Here is a 20,766-nt window from a genome sequence, read left to right as displayed (position 1 = left end):
AAAAACACCTAGATTTGAGAATCACTGTTTTAGGATGGAAGTAACAACTATCAGACCAAAACCAAACCTAAACAAAAGAAACTCACTTCATACCAACTAAAAGATACCTTATATTTTGGTAGTAAGATTCTCAACTTACACATTTAAAAATTTTTATAATATTCTGTGAGGTAAATAGAGCAAGTGTTATTGTTTTCACTTCATAGATGAGTCTTGGAATTTAAGTGATTTACTGAAGATTATACTACTGGTAGATAGAAGAGCTAAAGGTTTGTCCCAGGACTTTTATTTATTTATTTATTTATTTATTTATTTATTTATTTTAAGAGAAGGGAGTCTTGTGATGATCAGGGTGGTCTCAAACTCCTAGACTCAAGTGATCCTCCTGCCTCAGCCTCCTAAGTAGCTGGGACTACAGGCACACACCACCACACCCAGCTTGTCCCAGGACTTCTGCTCCCTCTCCCTGTGTTAACTCTTCTTTTTGCTTTAAGCTATATTACACGTTGATGTTGAGGGAGAATGGAAATTCTTTTGACCATAGCATCACAGATATCTGTGTGTGTTTCCTCTCTGAATTAACATATATCATTTTTTTTTGTGAGCATCGTATTAAATACTACATGCTTGTGTGTGTAATATAGAAGTGCTACATGTAAGGATTTTCCCCTCAAATTTACAGTCTACTTGGGACACAGGACAGAATCATATGGTAAAGTTTAATTCAAGTGCCAAGAGTTTGTATCTGAGTGGCAACTGCCTGAAGCAGTGAGGGAAAGACTGGAGGCAGGGAACACAATTGAAGTGAGTGGTGACAAGCTGCAAGTGATGAGGGGGTAGGTATGGTAGATACATGAGAGAAGAGTACACAAGGTTTAGTGATTATGCTGTGGGAAAGGGAGGAACCAGAGGTGATTCTGAAGTTTGGAACTGAGCGACTGAGAGAATGATAAAAATAGGGAAATCAAAATTGGAAGTCAGTAGGGTGTGGGATAGGGTAGGTCAGTGAGTAGGATAGTTGATGTACATAAACAGGAAGGGTAGAACAATGTAAGGAGGCTGAGGCCAGAGAATCACTTGAACCCGGGAGGCAGAGGTTGCAGTGAGCTGAGGTGGCGCCAGTGTACTCTGGCCTGGAGGACAGAGCAAGACTCTGTCTCAAAAAATTAAAAAAAAAAAAAAAAAAAAAGAACAAAAGAACAGGTTATATTGTAATTTAAGACTTAACCACCCCCCTCCAAAAAAAAAAAAGCTTTTTTTTTTTTTTTTTTTTTTGAGACAGAGTCTTGCTCTGCCGCTGGGGCTGGAGTGCAGTGGCCAGATCTCAGCTCACTGCAAGCTCTGCCTCCCGGGTTTAGGCCATTCTCCTGCCTCAGCCTCCCGAGTAGCTGGGACTACAGGCGCCCGCCACCTCGCCCGGCTAGTTTTTTGTATTTTTAGTAGAGACGGGGTTTCACTGTGTTAGCCAGGATGGTCTCGATCTCCTGACCTCATGGTCCGCCCGTCTCAGCCTCCCAAAGTGCTGGGATTACAGGCTTGAGCCACCGCGCCCGGCAAAAAAAGCTTTTTTTTAAACAACCAGTTTTCAACATCCTAGCACCATGAAATTTTCCTTTTTGAATTCTTGGACAGATTAGAAGTTTTGCTTGGTACTGAGCTCACTGTCTTATAGTCGCACAATATGTGAGTGAGTGCCGAGATGATAGAAAGCAATACCTTATATTAAAACTACTGATTAGAGTCTTCCATTTTTACCTCATGAGAGCCAAAGGAAACCAACATTTGAATTGACTACCCAATGTCCTGCCCATTTCTGTCCTGTAGCACTTGGGGTATGTTGCTTATTTCGTTATATTGTTAAATCCATGGAGTCTCTATGAATTCCACAGCTCTTCCTGCCGGTTTTAATGCTATCCTTTTAGTTTTGTTCTTAGTTTAGAGAAAGATCTTTGTAATACATTTGTTGGTCTGGTTGCTTAGCAGCTTGCTGTGATTATGTAGCTTGGAACAGATACTTGCCATTTGAAAATCTTGGTTTCCGGCCCTGATTCAGGTATATATTGCATCCAGGCTTGGAACTGAAAACTTTTTTTCTATTATAGCAATTATCATATGAATATAAATGAATAATTCTGCAGCACTTAATAGAAAATATCTTATGTTTATATATTCTTTTTTTTTTTTTTGCTCTGGCACCCAGGTTGGAGTGCAGTGGCACCATCTCAGCTCATTGCAACCTCTGCCTCCCAGGTTCAAGCAATCCTCCTGCCTCAGCCTCCCAAGTAGCTGGGATTATAGGCACACATCACTGTGCCCAGCTAATTTTTGTGTTTTTACTAGAGACAGGGTTTCGCCATGTTGGCCCAGGCTGGTCTCGAACTCCTGACCTCAAGTGATCCACCCACCTTGGCCTCCCAAAGTGCTGGGATTATAGGTGTGAGCCACCGTGCCCAGCCTATGTTCATATATTCTTTGTCCTTTGTGCTTTTTAATATATTTTTTCTTGCTCTCATAGCTTGTGGTACAATCTTATAAACATTGCAAAATCACTAACCCTTCATAAGAGTTCTTAAAATTTTATTTAGGAAATAAGGACCTGGACTAGAATGTTGAAGCATTGGTTAAGAGAAACATAAGAATCCTTTAATGGTATTTCTGAGGACATTACATTTCTAATGAAATTTGACTTTTTATTTCATTTCCTTGATAGTTTTCATAACATCCAGTTAATGTGTTTCTTTCTTGACTGTTAAGTGAAGATCTTATTTCCTCAAAGTGTTCCCAGTTAAAATCTATTTGGAATATAACTGCCTGTAATGACACTGTTTTTTCTGTAGTATCAGCAGGCCTTTGGGGGGAAATACGAAGCCTGAAATTCACTATACAGAACACAGTAGCAAATGATTTTTGCTTTGCCCTTCGAACTATGAAGGTGGTGTATTGTCTCTCTGATGCCAGAATGTGGTACAACATAATCCTTTGCCTCTACTTAGTATAAATTTGTTAGACATAGTTCCTCCACACAGCCTAGCAGAGAAGCCCTGCATTACAGAAATAATTCTTGTGCTGCTGAGCTGGCGATTTTCCCACTTAATCATTCGTGTGACGTCATCTGTGCTGTTGGTAGGAAATGTGCTGACCATGTCCTGCATTTTAAAAGGCAGTTGCAACAGGGGCATTAGCTAAAAATGAAATTAAAAATAGATATTTTAAGTCACATTGTAGGTCTTCAAGGCCCACAAGGAATAAACTGGTAAAAGTATTATATTAATCAATAGGCTTGACTTGAAGAACCACATTTTGTTGTTGGTCAGTCACTTAGTAATCAACTGACATGCTTTTTCCTATTTGTTTTCTGCTACAAAGTGATTGGAGGGGCTGTTATATTCAAAGGTCTGAAATGGTTTTCTAATTTTAAGATGAGTCTTAAATATTCCAAGTTTGTTTTTATAATAAGAATCACACAAAACATCTGTTGTTAGCTTGAGATTCTTATAATGGTAGTTATAAATGGAAGAGTCCAGATGTTGGTCACTGATGGCTGGATTGCTATAGAATCTTCTGTCGTGGGTGAGAAGGCAGGACCCCTAATGTATATTTGATTTCTTGGCAGAAAGATGGATACTATGATGCTGAATATGCGGAATCTGTTTGAGCAGCTTGTGCGCCGGGCAGAGATTCTCAGTGAAGGAAATGAACTCCGTAAGTCATTCTGAGCTGGCCTGTCCAAGGAAAAACAGATTTCAAATTTGGGATTTTTACAAAGCTGAAGTATTTTCCAGTCTTAAAGTTGTTTTTCATTTGGGTTACCTAAAAATAAAGCAGTGGTCACTTACGTGGTCAAAGCCTAACAGGCACTCATTCTAAATGGTCACTAAAATTCTTTTCTGTAGCTGCTCTTAATAGGTTTTAGCCAGGCTTTTTTATTATCTTTATTTATTTTTTGAGATGGAGTCTCTCTCTGTCACCCAGGCTGGAGCGCAGTGGCGACATCACGGCTCACTGCAACCTCTGCTCCCCAGGTTCAAGCGATTCCCTGTCTCAGCCTCTCGAGTAGCAGGGATTACAGGCACATGCCACCAAGCCCGGCTAATTTTTTGTATTTTTAGTAGAGACAGGGTTTTGCATGTTAACCAGGCTATTTTCAAACTCCTGACCTCAGGTGATCCGCCTGCCTCGGCCTCCCAAAGTGCTGGGATTACAGGCGTCAGCCACTGTGCCTGGCCGCTTTTTTATTATCAAGATTCTTTTTCTGCTGAATAGTTGGCACTATTTTCTGTGCCATGAACTGGGAAAAATTTACTAGGATATTGCTTTTTTCTTTAGAGTAGCAGTTGGCTATACTTTTTATCCTGGATTTTCTTTGTGTTCTATAAAAGCATTTTCAGTTGAAGTGGGAAAAAGTCATAATTTCTTCTTTCTTTTTTCTTTTTTCTTTTTTTTAAAGAATGTCACTCTGTCTCCCAGGTTGCACCACCATGCCCTGCTACTTTTTCAAAATTTTTTATAGAGATAAGGTCTCCCTATTTTACCCAGGCTGGTGTCCACCTCTTGGCCTCAAGCAATCCTCTCACTTCTGCCTCCCAAAGTGCTGGGATTATAGGCATGAGCCACCAGGCCCAGTCCACAATTTCTTTTTGAAGGAGATACTAGGCATCTGCTTTCACCTAATTCATATATTTGATGCTGAGTAATTAATGATTGAGAGCCAAGTTTGGTGGCTTGCACCTGTAATCCCAGCTACTCAGGAGGCTGAGGCAGGAGAATCACTTGATGCCAGGAGTTTGAGACCAGCTTGGGCAACATAGCAAGACTGTCTCTGAAAACATTAGCGGTCGGGCATAGTGGCTCATGCCTATAATCTTAGCACTTTGTAGGGCTGAGATGAGTGGATCGATTGAGTCCAGGAGTTTGAGACCAGCCTGGGCAACATGGCAAAACCCCATCTCTGGTTTTATTTTTTTTTTTGAGATGGAATATCACTCTGTCACCCAGGTTGGAGTGCAGTGGCGTGATCTCGGCTCACTGCAACCTCCACCTTCTGGGCTCAAGCAATTGTCCTGCCTCAGCCTCCCAGGTAGCTGGGATTATAAGCGTCTGCCACCACACTCAGCTAATTTTTGTATTTTTAGTAGAGATGGGGTTTTGTCATGTTGGCCGGGCTGGTCTTGAACTCCTGACCTCAAATGATCCACCCACCACAGCCTCCTCCCGAAGTGCTGGGATTACAGGTTTGAGCGCCTGACCACAAAAACCCCATCTCTACAGAAAAAAAAAAGAAAAAGAAAAAGAAACAGCTGGTGTGGTGGCATGCTCCTGTGATCCCAGCTACCTCGGAGGCTGAGGTGGGAGGATGGCTGGGAAGGCGGAGGTTGCAGTGAGCTGAGATCACACTGGTGTACTCCAACCTAGGACAGAGCGAGACCCTATTTCAAAAACAAAAGAATTAGCTGGGTGTGGTGACACACGCCTATGGTCCCAGATACTCAGGAGGCTGAAGGGATTGCTTGAGCCCAGGAGTTTGAGGCTACAGTGAACTATGATTGTGCCACTGCACTAAAGCCTGGGTGACAGAGTGAGACTCCATCTCCCCGGGGGAAAGAATAAAGGATTGAGATGGGGTGGCGAACTGGGGAGAAAAAGGAGGTGCTAATAGAGGAACTGTCTGGGAAATAAATTAGCAAGAAAGAAAAATGGGGCTGATGGTACTGACATGTGATCTAAGGGAATTATTCTATACCAGCTTCTCTTTGTATTACCATCCTCTCCTATTTCAGACTTTCATTAATACCTAATTTAGTAAATGTTGTTCTCGAGTCAGCCTTACTGGTGTTAAAGTAATGTAAGAACTGTGTCTTGAACTTTTTTTTATTTCTATAGTACTTACTGTGGTATCTTGCTTATGCCATTCAATATTTTCTTTGAATTGATTGATGTTTTTAATAGCTCTTATCCACTTACAGGCCTTTCAAAACAATATTCTATTTTCTGTCTCTAATAGCTGCTGCATGACCCTATCATCTGGTACCAGCTCAGTAACCACAATGGCATACTAATTAGGCTTCTCTTTGAGGTCACATCATCTCAGAAGATGGATTACTTTAGAGTGTGGTGGGGACTAGAGTGTGGAATAAGAGATCTTAATACTCAGGTTCATTCAGCAAATATTTTGTGAGAACCTATCAGGGCTTTTAGCATTTTTGAATTGAGGGAAAGGGATGACTAAATGGTGTTATGGGGGAAAGGGTTTGAGCTGAGCTTTAGCTATAGGGTAGAATCCCAACAGGCAGAGATGAAAGGGGGTATTTTAGATCAGGTGACAGCCTGAGCGGAGGCAAGAAGGTGTGGGACTTGAGGGAAATAGGAGTAAGGGGGAGTGACATAATCAGAACTGTGCTTTGGGAAGATTACCCTGGCAGAGGTGTAGGCTGCATTAGAGGTGGATGCTGGGAGACTGACTAGGAATGACATGGTTGTCATAGCTCAGGAAAGAGGCAATAACAGCCCTAACTGGAATGGTAGCTGTGAAGATGGAAGCAGGGAGAAATGGGTAGAAGAGATTGTGATAATAAGACCTATAGAAGGAGGCAACTGATAAAATATGGGGGCAGAGGGAAGACTCTGTGGTTTAGAGTGTTGATAACTAGTGTTGGCTTTTACCTGTTATTTCTGTGTCTGTTTCTCCACCTATAAAATAGGAATTTAAACATCTCTATTTTCTTTGTGAGAGTGCTATGAGGATTTGAGCATAAATTGAGATGTTGTGAAATACTTTGGGAAATGATTATGCCAGAAATCTCCTCCCCAAAATGTTTATTTTTAAAGAAATCCTGATTTTATTATATAAGCAAATTTTTACCTTCCCATTTATTTCTCTTATAAAATAGAGGTACATTTTACCTCCTTCTCCAAATCTCTAATTTGGAATGTTGGCTTTTTTTTATTTTTTATTTTTATTTTTTGAAACAAGAGTTTCACTCTTATTGCCCAGTCTGGAGTGCAATGGTGCGATCTTGGCTCACCGCAACCTCCACCTCCTGGGTTCAAAAGATTCTCCTGCCTCAGTCTCCCAAGTAGCTGGGATTACAGGCATGCGCCACCACGCCTGGCTAATTTTGTATTTTTGGTGGAGACGGGGTTTCTCCATGTTGGTCAGGCTGGTCTCGAACTGCTGACCTCAGGTGATCCGCCTGCCTTGGCCTCCCAAAGTGCTGGGATTACAGGCATGAGCCACCGCGCCTGGCTAATTTTGTATTTTTGTTGGAGACGGGGTTTCTCCATGTTGGTCAGGCTGGTCTCGAACTGCTGACCTCAGGTGATCCGCCTGCCTTGGCCTCCCAAAGTGCTGGGATTACAGGCATGAGCCACCGCGCCCAGCCCTCATTTATTTATTTATTTTTGAAACAGTGTCTCACTCTGTTGCCCAGGTTGGAGTGCAGTGGCAGGATCTCGGCTCACTACAACTTCTGCCTCCCAGGTTCAAGCAATTTTCCTGCTTCAGCCTCCTGAGTAGCTGGGGTTACAGGTGTCTGCCACCATACCTGGCTAATTTTTGTATTTTTAGTAGAGAAAGGGTTTCATCACGTTGGCCAGGCTGGTAATGAACTCCTGATCTCAGGTGATCCACCCACCTTGGCTCCCAAAGTGCTGAGATTACAGGCGTGAACCACCGTGCCCGGCCTAGTTTTTGTTTTTTGGAGACAAGGTCTTGCTGTGTTGCCCAGGCTGGAGTACAGTGGTGCAATCATAGCTTACTGCAGCGTTGAACTCCTGGGCTCAAGCAATCCTCCTACCTCAGCCTCCTGAGTAGCTGGGACTATAGGCTTGTGCTACCACACCGGCTAATTTTTTTTTTTTTTGAGATGGAAACTCACTCTGTTGCCCAGGCTGGAGTGCAGTGGCACAATCTTGGCTCACTGCAAGCTCCGCCTCACGGGTTCATGCCATTCTCCTGCGTGACTGGGACTATAGGCGCCTGCCACCACGCCCGGCTAATTTTTTGTATTTTTAGTAGAGACGGGGTTTCACCGTATTAACCAGGATGGTCTCGATCTCCTGACCTCATGATCTGCCCGCCTCGTCCTCCCGAAGTGCTAGGATTACAGGCGTGAGCCACCATGCCTGGCCCACACAGGCTAATTTTTATATTTATTTTTATTATTTTATTTTGAATTTTTATTATTTACTTTTTCTCCCAAACTACTGTAAGCACTACTTTTGTTGTAATTCTATTTTTTGTAGAGACAAGGTCTTGCCATGTTTTCCAGGCTGGTTTTGAACTCCTGGGCTCAGGTGATCCTCCTACCTTAGCCTCCCAAAGTGCTGGGATTGTAGGTGTGAGCCAGTGCGCCTGGCAAATGTTGGCTTTTGAGGAACTAAAGTAGCCCTGTGTTTTTTAGACACTAGAATCAACTTTGTGCATCCACCCCAGTGTCTGTCCTCTTTTTCTTTTTCTTTTTTTTTTTTTTGAGACAGTCTCATTCTGTCGCCCAGGCTGGGGTGCAGTGGTGCGATCTCAGCTCACTACAACCTCCGTCTCCTGGGTTCAAGTGATCCTCCTGCCTCAGCCTCCCAAGTAGCTGGGATTACAGGTGCATGCCACCAAGCCGGCTAGTTTTTGTATTTTTAGTAGCAATGTTTCACCATGTTGGCCAGGTTGGTCTTGAACTCCTGACCTCAAGTGATCCACCTGCCTTGGCCCCGCAAAGTGCTGGGATTACAGTCGTGAGCCACTGTGCCCGGCCTATACTCTCCTTAGATCATTAGGAATTCCCCGCGTGCCTAAGTATCCCTTGACTCCTTACTCTTGCCTTTCATCATTAACTTCATTCCTCTTTCTCTTTTTTGTATTTTTTTTTTTTTTTTTGAGACAGAGTTTTTCACTCTTTGTTGCCCAGGCTGGAGTGCAGTGGTGCAATCTCGGCTCACCGCAACCTCCGCCTCCTGGGTTCAAGTGATTCTCCTGCCTCAGCCTCCCGAGTAGCTGAATTAGGCATGTGCCACCACGCCTGGCTAATTTTGTATTTTTAGTAGAGATGGGGTTTCTCCATGTCGGTCAGGCTGGTCTCCAACTCCCGACCTCAGGTGATCCACCTGCCCTGGCCTCCCAAAGTGCTGGGATTACAAGTGAGAGCCACCATGCTCGGCATGTATTGTTTTTTAAAAAGCTTAAGTCTGAGCCGGGCAAAGCGGCTCACACCTGTAATCCCAGCACTTTGGGAGGCCAAGGCGGGCGGATCACTTGGTCAGGAGTTCAAGACCAGCCTGACCAACGTGGTGAACCCCCTTCTCTACTAAAAATACAAAAAGTTAGCCAGGCATGGTAGTGTTTACCTGTAATCCCTGTTACTTGGGAGACTGAGGGATGAGAATCACTTGAACCCAGGAGATGGAGGTTGCAGTCAGCCAAGATCATGTCATTGCACTACAGCCTGGGCAACAGAGTGAGATGCCATCTCTTAAAAAAAAAAAAAAAAAGAGAGAGCTAAGTCCAAGTTACGGGAAGATCAGAATGAAAGTTAATATTTTAAAAAAGATGACTTTAATAGTATATTTTGTTGTCTTGTTTTCTCCACACAGTTTTTTATGTTCTATTTTTAATTTGTCATAAGCTGCCTGAGCTTTTTAAAAAAATATCATTGGTGTATAAATTAGGAATAAGTATAATTTAACATTTATCAGGTGCTTATTGTGTGCCAGTGACATACTAGGTTTGTACTACACTATGCACAGTATCAAATACTGAAGTATATATGATATATTGCCTGTCTTCAAGAAGATTATGGTATTTTAGTTTCAGAGACAGTATTTTTTTTCTCATGAAACAGAAGATAGTACAAGTATCAAAATACATGCTTTTGGGTAATCTAGAAAAATTTAATGTGTTGCAAACTGATTAGGAAAAGATTCACAGACCAGATGGGACTTGGTAAATGGGTATGTTAAGAAGAGTAGGTAGGGCATTCCATTTGAAGTACATAGCTTGGTCACAAGTGAGAAGGCCTCTGTTCTGTGGGCAGGGGCAGACCGGTTTAGCTAGGTGGGTATTGCATAGTGGTGGGAGGTAAGTTTGTTTAAACTGGTAAGGTGGTCTTGGATGCTGGTAAATTTAATTTGAACAGCGGCTTTTCATTCATTCATTTGTTCAACAGATATTTCAAGTGTCTACTGTGTGTTAGGCAGGTTACAACACTGGAGATAAAAGAGCAAAGGAGACATAGGGTCTTTGTCCTTAAGAAACTTAGAGAGGGTAGTGGGGAAGACAAATGGAAGAGCCTGTTCAAAGGCCTCAGGGAGTAAACGGAAAAAAAAAATCAAGATTTCTGGACCCACTTAAATCTGCTTGCTGAGCTATGAACCAAATCCTGATTTTTAAATTTTAAATAAGTCAAAGATAACCCTCAATTTGGAAATTTCCCTTCTCTTTCCTCCTTTTTCATAGGTATACTTCATAGTTTAGGGTGTATATAACTTTTTAAAGGAGGTACTGTAATTTGGATTTTATAAGTCTTTTTTTTTGAGACAGCATCTCACTCTGCTGCCCAGGCTGGAGTGCAGTGGCACAATCTCAGCTCACTGCGACCTTTGCCTCCTGGAGTAGTTGGGATTACAGGCACATACCACTAAGCCCAGCTAATTTTTGTGTTTAAGTAGAGACAGGGTTTCACCATGTTGGCCAGACTGGTCTTGAACTACTGGCCTCAAGTGATCTGCCCGCCTCAGCCTCCCAAAGTGCTGGGATTACAGGCGAGAGCCACCATGCCCGACCTGAATTTTATAAATCTTTTAATGTGCACTTCATGAAAGGCAAGTACCAAGCTGAATTGTGATTCACCAACTGACCAAAACAGTGCCATGATTATTGGTCTTCAACATCAAAATTGTTTCTGATCTATAGTCCAAAATGCCTTCTGACCGGATCCTAGCAAACTTTGCTCATAGTAGAATTGTACATAAAAGTAGTGTCTTTCGGCCGGGCGTGGTGGCTTATGCGTATAATCCTAGCACTTTGGGAGGCTGAGGCGGGTGAATCACTTGAGGTCAGGAGTTTGAGACCAGCCTAGCCAACATGGTAAAACCCCATCTCTAGTTAAAATACAAAAATTAGCCGGGCGTGGTGGCATACGCCTGTAGTCCTAGTTACTCAAGAGGCTGAGGCAGGAGAGTTGCTTGAACCTGGGAGGCGGAGGTTGCAATGAGCTGAGATTGTGCTACTGCACTCCAGTCTGGGTGACAGAGGAAAACTGTCTCAAGTAAAAAGTATGCCGGGCACAGTGCCTCACGCCTATAATCCTAGCACTTTTGGAGGCCAAGGCCTGTGGATCACCTGAGGTTAGGAGTTTGAGACCAGCCTGGCCAACATAGTGAAACCCCGTCTCTACTAAAAATACAAAAATCAGCTGGGCATGGTGGCCCACACCTGTAATCCCAGTCACTCATGAGGCTGAGGCAGGAGAATTGCTTGAACTCAGGAGGCGGAGATTGCAGTGATCCAAGATTGTGCCATTGCACTTCTGCCTGGGCAACAAGAGTGAAACTGTCTCAAAAAAAAAAAAAAAAGTAATATCTTTTTTTTTTTTCCCCACATTTCTCACTTGTACACACAAAAAGTAATATATTAATCAGGTATGTAAATGTTCTGCTTTGGGTCTGACTTAAACTAAGCTGAAGCAGTAATTTAGTAAAAGGAGTATCCTAAAGAACAAACAAACCAGCAAAATTAGGTCAGATGAAAATCTTTTTATTTTCAAAATTGTTTTTCAGTTTGGTAAATATTTTGAGTGTGTATGTGTACAGTATTTAGTTTGCAAACAGATAGGTTTTTTCTTTAAAAAAAAAAACCCACAAAAAAGTAGCATGTTCCAGACTAACCCAACATTTTATTTCTTAAAACTATTTGAATTGTAATACTTTATTTATTTATTTTTGAGACAGAGTCTCTGTTGCCCAGGCTGGAGTGCAGTGGCCGGATCTCAGCTCTCTTCAAGCTCCGCCTCCCAGGTTCACGCCATTCTCCTGCCTCAGCTTCCCGAGTAGCTGGGACTACAGGCGCCCGCCACCATGCCCGGCTAATTTTTTTGTATTTTTAGTAGAGACGGGGTTTCACCATGTTAGCCAGGATGGTCTTGATCTCCTGATCTCGTGATCCGTCTGCCTCAGCCTCCCAAAGTGCTGGGATTACAGGTGTGAGTCACCGTGCCCAGCCATACTTTTTTTTTATTGTTGATATTTGCATTGTTTAAGATAACTAGGTCATAATAACCTATTTTGCTGAAATTTGTTGCTTGCTAAAAACTAAAGTTTCCTTAATGACTTGGTTTCTCTGGAACAAATTGGTATCCTAATTTGTAAGTTCGATATTTGGTCAAATTATTAAAATTGTTTAAAAAGGACTATGTATTGTTTCTATGCTCTTAGGTTAAATTCATATGGGAAAAGTGCCCTTACTACCTAAGAATCTGCTAACTGTGTGTGAATTTGGCCTAGTTTCAGCTGTAAACTGGGTTAGTTTGACCAGCAGCAGATGTACACCTTGAGATCTTCTTCCTTGATGTTGGTGGAGAGTGATCCTTAGAGATAGATGGAGGTTAACTAGAAAATTGTAAGGCACTTTTGCAAATACATTGCAGAAGAACAGCTTTGCCGATAGCAGGAGATAAGAATGAATGCCACCAGGGTTATCTTCTTCCTTTGAGATGCTGCCTTGGAAGTGATGCTCTCTTTGCAGACATTTGAAGAGACTTCACATTGTGCTATCAGGGATGTTCCGAAAGCTAGTATGATCTTCTCTTCCTCTTTTTTTTTTTTTTTCAACTGGAATGTTTACATACCCTTCAGGGCAGTGTTAAACAGCAAAAGCAAATTGGCTTTTTACTTTCAAATCAATATTTGTATAATTATATAGCCAAACGGAATTGTAGGTCTAGACATCTGTAATATTAATCTACATCTACTGGAGCATATTACAGCAGTTACATTTGAATCTGCTGTTTAACATCTCTCTGGTGCAGCAATGCGTGACTGTAAAGGAAGCTGTTTTTGTTTTATAGCTATAACTGTCCTGGTGCGTGACAGCTGCCTCAAAGGTATCCCCCTTTGATTGCCTTCTGTTCAGGAGCTTTCAGTGTTAGTGTTACATCTGGAGCCAGGTGACTAATGAGTTACATATTCCATAGCAGATGCCACTGGCTAAGCCAAAAGTAAGTGGCCTATCGAAATAGGAATTGGTACCCACAAAGTTCTCATCAGAGTGATAAATATATCCAAGGTCTGCACCCGGTTATTTTCAGCTGGATTTGCCCATAGTTCAGCTAGTTCCTTAATTATGAATTTCAAATAAAGCTAACCGTAGGACTCATTTATTAGAGCAATTATACTGTTTGGTGCTTGAATTATTAAAGATTCCCCCTTTCCTCAGAATTTATCCAGTTGGCGAAGGACTTTGAGGATTTCCGTAAAAAGTGGCAGAGGACTGACCATGAGCTGGGGAAATACAAGGATCTTTTGATGAAAGCAGAGACTGAGCGAAGTGCTCTGGACGTTAAGCTGAAGCATGCACGTAATCAGGTGGATGTAGAGATCAAACGGAGACAGAGAGCTGAGGCTGACTGCGAAAAACTGGTGTGTATTGTTTTCCATGCTAGAACAGTGATGATGCGGGAGGGGGAAAGCATTGTCTGACAGTTTCCACTTGCCAAATATACCTAGTTTCTTCTTCCACATTAAAGAACTGAAAGTGACCTGTTCTTTAACAGCTTGCCCATGATTAGAGCTGAAATTGCAGACTAGGAATCTTGTTCTTCGTAATTTGAAATTTAAATGTTTTTGTCATTTAGACTTGAAACTATTACTTAACAGACAGATTTCAAATGAGAACTTAAAGAATCAGAGGAAAAGGGAGGGAGGGAGATCCTAACGTACTTGATCTGTCACAAGATATTAGCCATCCTTCATTGTTTATTTTAAGTGCTACCTGGAATATCCATCCTTATATGAGTAGCTGGTACTTTGTCATTCATACGGGCAAAACAACTGTGACTCTCTTCATCACCGCTCTCTAATTCAGAGTAAAAGGTTAGATGTATTCAACCAGTTGAGCAATGTGACTGACACAGAACACTACCATTTTTATGTGTCAGGATGGGTCATAGTGCAAAAGAAAGCCTTTACTGGGAGGGACTAATCCATCTTGGTATACAGTGTTAGATGCCTCAGTAAACTCAAATTGTCTGGTTCCAGTGCTTTATAGCTTTGTATCCATTTTAATGCATTTTGCTCCACTACTTAGAGAGGTGGGTGGCTGCTTTGATCCGTAGAAGCCAATATTTGTTCTGATAAAATGACACTAAAGTGTTTTTGCTATGTGAAATCTATTTTGGGACTCTCATTTTGCATTATTCTTCTCTTGGATTACCAGGTTAATCCAAAAGTCTTGTAGCAGAAACTTCGCTATTCTAGATGTAGTTCATTTTGCCAGTCAGAAATCAGAGACACAATCTGGGTTTGATGTGAATTAATATGCTATTGGTGTAGCAGCCTTCCTAAAGGCCTATTTGCATAATGCTGTATTTTAATGTCTTCTGGTCTGCCCGTCCCATAAATTTGAGGTGAAGCTTTCTCCCCTGGCTAGTTATGATGCTTTACTCTGCTTTGGTCTGTAGGAACGACAGATTCAGCTGATTCGAGAGATGCTCATGTGTGACACATCTGGCAGCATTCAACTAAGCGAGGAGCAAAAATCAGCTCTGGCTTTTCTCAACAGAGGCCAACCATCCAGCAGCAATGCTGGGAACAAAAGGTGGAGGAACTGCATCTGTTGTTATCCGATCACAAGCAACACAGCTGTCAGATATTCTTGTTATCTGAATTCTTAAATATACTGCTTCTAGAATGTGTGCTTAAAAAGGCAGAAAAAGATTTTGGGGGGAAGAGTAGGTGGGGAATAAAAGGAACAGGGACGTCCCTATTTATTTTATTTTATTTTTAAATCTTTCCTAAGGATGTTGTTTCGCCATGGATAAAATTTTGATATTGGTGCTAAATTGTGCATCAATAACTAATCCTGCGCATTGCTAAGAAACCCAAAGGTGAAAGTGGCAGTTCAGCAATACTTTCAGTGTTTACTCTCTAGAGAGCTCTTATAGCTCTTCTGGTTTAGAAAGGCCTCTGTGAGCCAAGACGAGACAATAATTTTGGTTCCACTGCACCACTGTTTAAAATAGTCTCAACCAGGCTTTGAATTTAACATCCCCAGTACAATACGTAGGGAAAGGTCAGCTATTTGTTTTGTTGCCTGGTTGTTTTATGGGGAATCTTTATAACTAAGAAGACGTACAGGCTTAATTTCTTAAAAAGTCAGTGCTGGGTAATACTCTCGTTTGTAGAAACTAGCATAGTTGGGATCTAATTAAACTTCATTCCCTTGATTTTGTGAATTTTGAGTAACCTGTAATACAAACTCAATAGAGAATAGCACCCATAACCCTGACTAACTTTCTTTTTTTTTTTTTTTTCTTCTTTTTTTTTTGAGACGGAGTCTCGCTCTGTCCCCCAGGCTGGAGTGCAGTGGCCAGATCTCAGCTCACTGCAAGCTCCGCCTCCCGGGTTCACGCCATTCTCCTGCCTCAGCCTCCCGAGTAGTTGGGACTACAGGCGCCCGCCACCGCGCCCGGCTAGTTTTCTGTATTTTTTTTTTTTTTAGTAGAGACGGGGTTTCACCGTGTTAGCCAGGATGGTCTCGATCTCCTGACCTCGTGATCCGCCCGTCTCGGCCTCCCAAAGTGCTGGGATTACAGGCTTGAGCCACCGCGCCCGGCCGATTTTTTTTTTTTTGAGAGGGAGTCTCGCGCTGTCGCCCGGGCTGGAGTGTAGTGGCCGGATCTCAGCTCACTGCAAGCTCCGCCTCCCGGGTTTACGCCATTCTCCTGCCTCAGCCTCCCGAGTAGCTGGGACTACAGGCGCCCGCCACCTCGCCCGGCTATTTTTTTGTATTTTTTTAGTAGAGACGGGGTTTCACTGCGTTAGCCAGGATGGTCTCGATCTCCTGACCTCGTGATCCGCCCGTCTCGGCCTCCCAAAGTGCTGGGATTACAGGCTTGAGCCACCGCGCCCGGCCAACCCTGACTAACTTTCAACTGCTGTTATAAGGTCTTTGCTGAAAAAGCAACTGTGCTGCACCTGTACTCATGCACACACACTCCTCCGTGGAAACCATACAAAGTAGCCTACCACAGGGTTTGAGATTGTAGTTGTCTCTATAGTGAAGATTTTGCTATGAAATTAACTGATTACCTGACCAGTAGGACTTGTTCTGAATGTTGGTGAATTTTACATTCCACGGTCTACTATGTCTAACATTGTATTGTTTCACTGATCTAGACTATCAACCATTGATGAATCTGGTTCCATTTTATCAGATATCAGCTTTGACAAGACTGATGAATCACTGGTAATAAACATTTGATCTCTGAGAATTACCTACTTTTCTTACCTCTGCTTCCCCAGAAATATCTCTCCTGTCCTCTCTTCTGAACATCTTATATTACTATTTTATTAGTTGATGTGTTACAGATTCTGAGCTAGCAATTTAAAATGTAAATCCACATGAGCTATAAGAGACTGGCTTTTGTATTAGTTTCTGAAGTGAGAATATAGAGTTCAGAATTTGGCATGAGTTGAGTTCATTTAATAGATCTCTGTGTGCCACTTGTACTAATTGATTATATTTTGACTTATTAAAGCCCAGCTAGTAATGAAAATATTAGCAAGACTGTATGTTGGCAGCGTTTATTTGCCCCTCTTAAATAGATTTGTGCCTTATTTCTGAATTAGTTTGGTTCTTGGGGAAAGCATAGTCGTACTTCACAATTAGAAGGAAACCAAGGTTTTGGGATTTCACCCAGAAAAGTGTGATTAGAGTTTCTAGGCACTATATAATGCTTTCATCAACAATGGTTAACATGTTAAACTATTTGTTGCCCTGCTTTTATGGGGCGGCACACTTCTTTTTACTTATAGTGATGCTTCTGCATAAAAGGTCATCTCCTGATACAGTCTTTGATATAGTTCATTGATTTGTACACCTTTTCTGTTGCTAGCTGAAAACTAGCAAACAAAGCAAATCAGGATGTTTTTGGTGACTGGTTTTCTGATATAGCAAAACAAGTGACAACTACTTATTACATGGCTAGGAGTTTTCTGTTCAAATTCAGTATTTGACCAGGGAAAATATGGCCATTTTATAGATAAAAATATTAGGCATCATCTTTTTCAAATAGGGAATGATATAGTGGAGGTCTCGAATATATAATAAAACTAGATCATATTATCAGTTGATTTTTGAGCTAGACCTACGTATGATATGATATTTGTTGTAACTGAAGCTGAATCAAACAACCAGTAACTACATTACTGGACCATGAATTGGGGAAGTTAAATTTATTTAGCTAAGCTATTATTTGCTGTATACCGCTATTTCTAGATACTGTTTTCAGGGATAATCAGGAGTAAGGAAATCACAGGTAACTACTAAAATGAATGCAAATAGTTAAAATAGGTGAATTGAAATGTGACCACAATAAAAGACAAATAGTTCTTTAGTGGTGAACATGTTTTCGGGCCCAAGTTCCTAAACTGTAGAACTTTTTAAGTGGCCACATTATGCAGAGTATCTGATTAGACAATGGCAGTCCCTTGGGGGCAAGAATCACATCTAACACGATCAGTATAGTGCCTAACATTCTGTAAGTTTTAAAACTAATTACAAAAATAATCAGAAATAAAGGATCAGCCACCGGAAATAATCACGGCAGAAGTTGATTCTTTAACCTTTTCTTGCCTCTGTGGTATTGATTCCTGATTTTATAATAATAGCTTCAATTTTTGAAAGAAAGTACATTAACTTACTATAGCTCTATAGCTCAAACACTTGAGACCTTCCCTTCTTTAACTCTCCCCGAATTGTACATTAGGTAGCCTGACTGACGAAGCCTTTAAAGTTCTCTGTAAATTTATTTGTACAGGGTTTAGGGAAGGCCTAACCAAAAAAAGAAATTAATACAGTGTAATTGTCAACAGGATTGGGACTCTTCTTTGGTGAAGACTTTCAAACTGAAGAAGAGAGAAAAGAGGGTATGTATGGTTTGTTTAGTCTTTTTTGTAAACATAGTATTAATAGTTATTTTTGCAAATTTTGCCATAATACTGCATTCCTGACATGTTGCCCTAGCCATTGTTAAGCACATAGTACAAATGAATTAATGCTGTGGAGACAGTATTGATATTCTCTTTTTTTTGAGATGGAGTTTTGCTCTTGTTGCCCAGGCTGAAGTGCAATGGCGCAATCTCGGCTGACTGCAACCTCCGCCTCCTGGGTTCAAGCAATTCTCCTGCCTTGGCCTCCCAAGCAGCTAGGATTGCAGGTGCCCGCCACCACGCCCAGCTAATTTTTGTATTTTTAGTAGAAATGGGGTTTCACCGTGTTGGCCAGGCTGGTCTCGAACTCCTGACCTCAGGTGATCCACCTGCCTTGACCTCCCAAAGTGCTGGGATTACAGGCGTGAGCCACTGCTCTCAACCAGTATTGGTACTCTTTGAAGTAGTAACTTAGGACAGGATCCTGTCCATTTCACTGTTTAGGCTGCATTTCAATTCATTCGTACAGTGGAAAAGGATAAACTTAAGTTTGTTTTGAATTGTCATATGAATTTTTACACAGAACTTTTGTGCTCTAATATAAGCTTCAGATGAAATGCATGTATAATGGGATATATAGAGATCTATCTGTGTATGCTTGTTTAGGGTACTTAATGTGTTTCCAAGACTTCATGTCCTTAGTTAGGATTACAGCTGTACTTTTTCTGGTAGTATCATCTAAATTTCTCCACAGCTTGCTCATTTTTTCTAGGGCACTGAGAGCATTTTTGTACAACATATTCTTTTGGAACAGCTTATTCTTCATGTGGAAATAGGCAAAGAGAGAGAGAGAGAGAGCGCACATTGTTTGTTATTTACTGTAGCCCTAATCCCTAGGACCTGTATCCAGGTTGTCTGACGGAATAATTTTATCTTCTGTGCTTCAGTTCTGCTTGGCACTAAAGTTACGGGTCTTTGTCTCATTTTTAGCGCTCTAGTAGCCGACAGTTTGTTGATGGTCCCCCTGGACCTGTAAAGAAAACTCGTTCCATTGGCTCCACAGTAGACCAGGTAAGAATAGTCAGGCCAAGATAACAGAGATTACAGGCCCCAAGCATTAAAACTCCTCTGAGTCAGCATTGCAGCATTGTTTTGAGAGAGATGGTGTTTGGTTACAGTTTTTGTTTGTTTTTTGAGAGAGAGTTTTGTTCTTGTTGCCCAGGCTGGAGTGCAATGGCGTGATCTTGGCTCACTGTAACCTCCGCCTCCCAGGTTCAAGTGATTCTCTTGTCTCAGCCTCCCAGGTAGCTGGGATAACAGGCGCATGCCACCAGGCCTGGCTAATTTTTGTGTTTTTAGTAGAGAGGGGGTTTCATCATATTGGTCAGGCTGGGCTTGAGCTCCTGACCTCAGGTGATCCGCCCGCCTCAGCCTCCCAAAGTGCTGGGATTACAGGCGTGAGCCTCCGCGCCTGGCTTTGGTTAAAGTTTTTCTATGCAGTAGAATCCTTATCCATGTGAATGGAATTACTCTGATTAAGTAAATAACTGTCAGAGTGAGTCTTAGTTGCTTGAATATATGCCCCCATCACCTATGTTTATCTTCTTAAGTATGAGATTTCTTTATTTTTACTTTTTAAAGTAGAGGGAGAGTCTCTCCTTGCTGCCCAGGATGGTCTCGAACTGCTGGGCTCACGTGATGTTCCCCACCTCGGCCTCCCAAAATGCTGGGATTACAGGCATGAGCCACTGCACCCAGCCAAACATGAGATTTCAACATAAGAATGTTTCAGGTCGGGCGTGGTGGCTCACACCTGTAATCCCTGCACTTTGGGAGGCCTAGGCAGGTGGATGATCACCTGAGGTCAGGAGTTCGAGACCAGCCTGGTCAACATGGCGAAACCCCGTCTCTACTGAAAATACAAAAATCAGTCGGCCAGGCACGGTGGCTCACGCCTGTAATCCCAGCACTTTAGGAGACCGAGGCGGGTGGATCACGAGGTCAGGAGATCGAGACCATCCTGGCTAACACAGTGAAACCCCGTCCCTACTAAAACTACAAAAAATTAACTGGGCGTGGTGGCGGATGCCTGTAGTCCCAGCTACTCGGGAGGCTGAGGCAGGAGAATGGCATGAACCCGGGAGGCGGAACTTGCGGTGAGCTGATATTGGGCCACTGTTCTCCAGCCTGGGTGATAGAGCAAGACTCCGTCTCAAAAAAAAAAAAAATCAGTCAGGTGTGGTGGCACACGCTTGTAATCGCAGCTACTCAGGAGGCTGAGGCAGGAGAATCCCTTGAACCTGGGAGGTGGAGGTTGCAGTGAGCCGAGATCGTGCCACTGTGCACCAGCCTGGGCGATAGAGTGAAAAAAAAAAAAGAGTTTCAGACTGGGGTCTTAAGTCTTGGCTAAGACTAAGGAATTTTTAACCTGCTCCAAAATACCCTATAGTAGAAGGTGAGTTAGATGCTTTGTTTGTCTTTCTCTCATTACTACTTTTGTTGCAGGGGAATGAATCCATAGTTGCAAAAACTACAGTGACTGTTCCCAATGATGGTGGGCCCATCGAAGCTGTGTCCACTATTGAGACTGTGCCATATTGGACCAGGAGCCGAAGGAAAACAGGTCCATTGAAT

General features: G+C 42.2%; 1 protein-coding gene across 10 annotated transcripts in view; it reads left to right on the top strand.

Annotated features, from left to right (window-relative positions):
- The window catches only part of RACGAP1 (Rac GTPase activating protein 1), a 36,702-nt gene that overhangs the window by 5,165 nt on the left and 10,771 nt on the right, over window positions 1-20,766 (top strand). For 3 of the 10 annotated variants that reach the window (XM_005570804.4, XM_015430898.3, XM_005570805.4), the window contains exons 2-8: window positions 3,618-3,702; window positions 13,418-13,620; window positions 14,661-14,797; window positions 16,378-16,447; window positions 18,076-18,129; window positions 19,123-19,203; window positions 20,638-20,755. In XM_005570804.4, the coding sequence (XP_005570861.1) occupies window positions 3,618-3,702; window positions 13,418-13,620; window positions 14,661-14,797; window positions 16,378-16,447; window positions 18,076-18,129; window positions 19,123-19,203; window positions 20,638-20,755 (748 nt within the window). Of the gene's footprint in view, window positions 1-2,633; window positions 2,650-3,119; window positions 3,394-3,613; window positions 3,703-13,417; window positions 13,621-14,660; window positions 14,798-16,377; window positions 16,448-18,075; window positions 18,130-19,122; window positions 19,204-20,637; window positions 20,756-20,766 lie in introns of those variants that run through there. The other 7 variants (XM_005570801.4, XM_005570803.4, XM_005570802.3 and 4 more) reach the window with 4 other exon arrangements.

The sequence above is a fragment of the Macaca fascicularis genome, chromosome 11, assembly GCF_037993035.2.
Source record: "Macaca fascicularis isolate 582-1 chromosome 11, T2T-MFA8v1.1".
In the NCBI taxonomy this organism is placed as follows: Eukaryota; Metazoa; Chordata; class Mammalia; order Primates; family Cercopithecidae; genus Macaca; species Macaca fascicularis.
The sequence above is the reverse complement of the archived record's forward strand: the minus strand, read 5'-3'. Positions and strand labels throughout refer to the sequence as shown.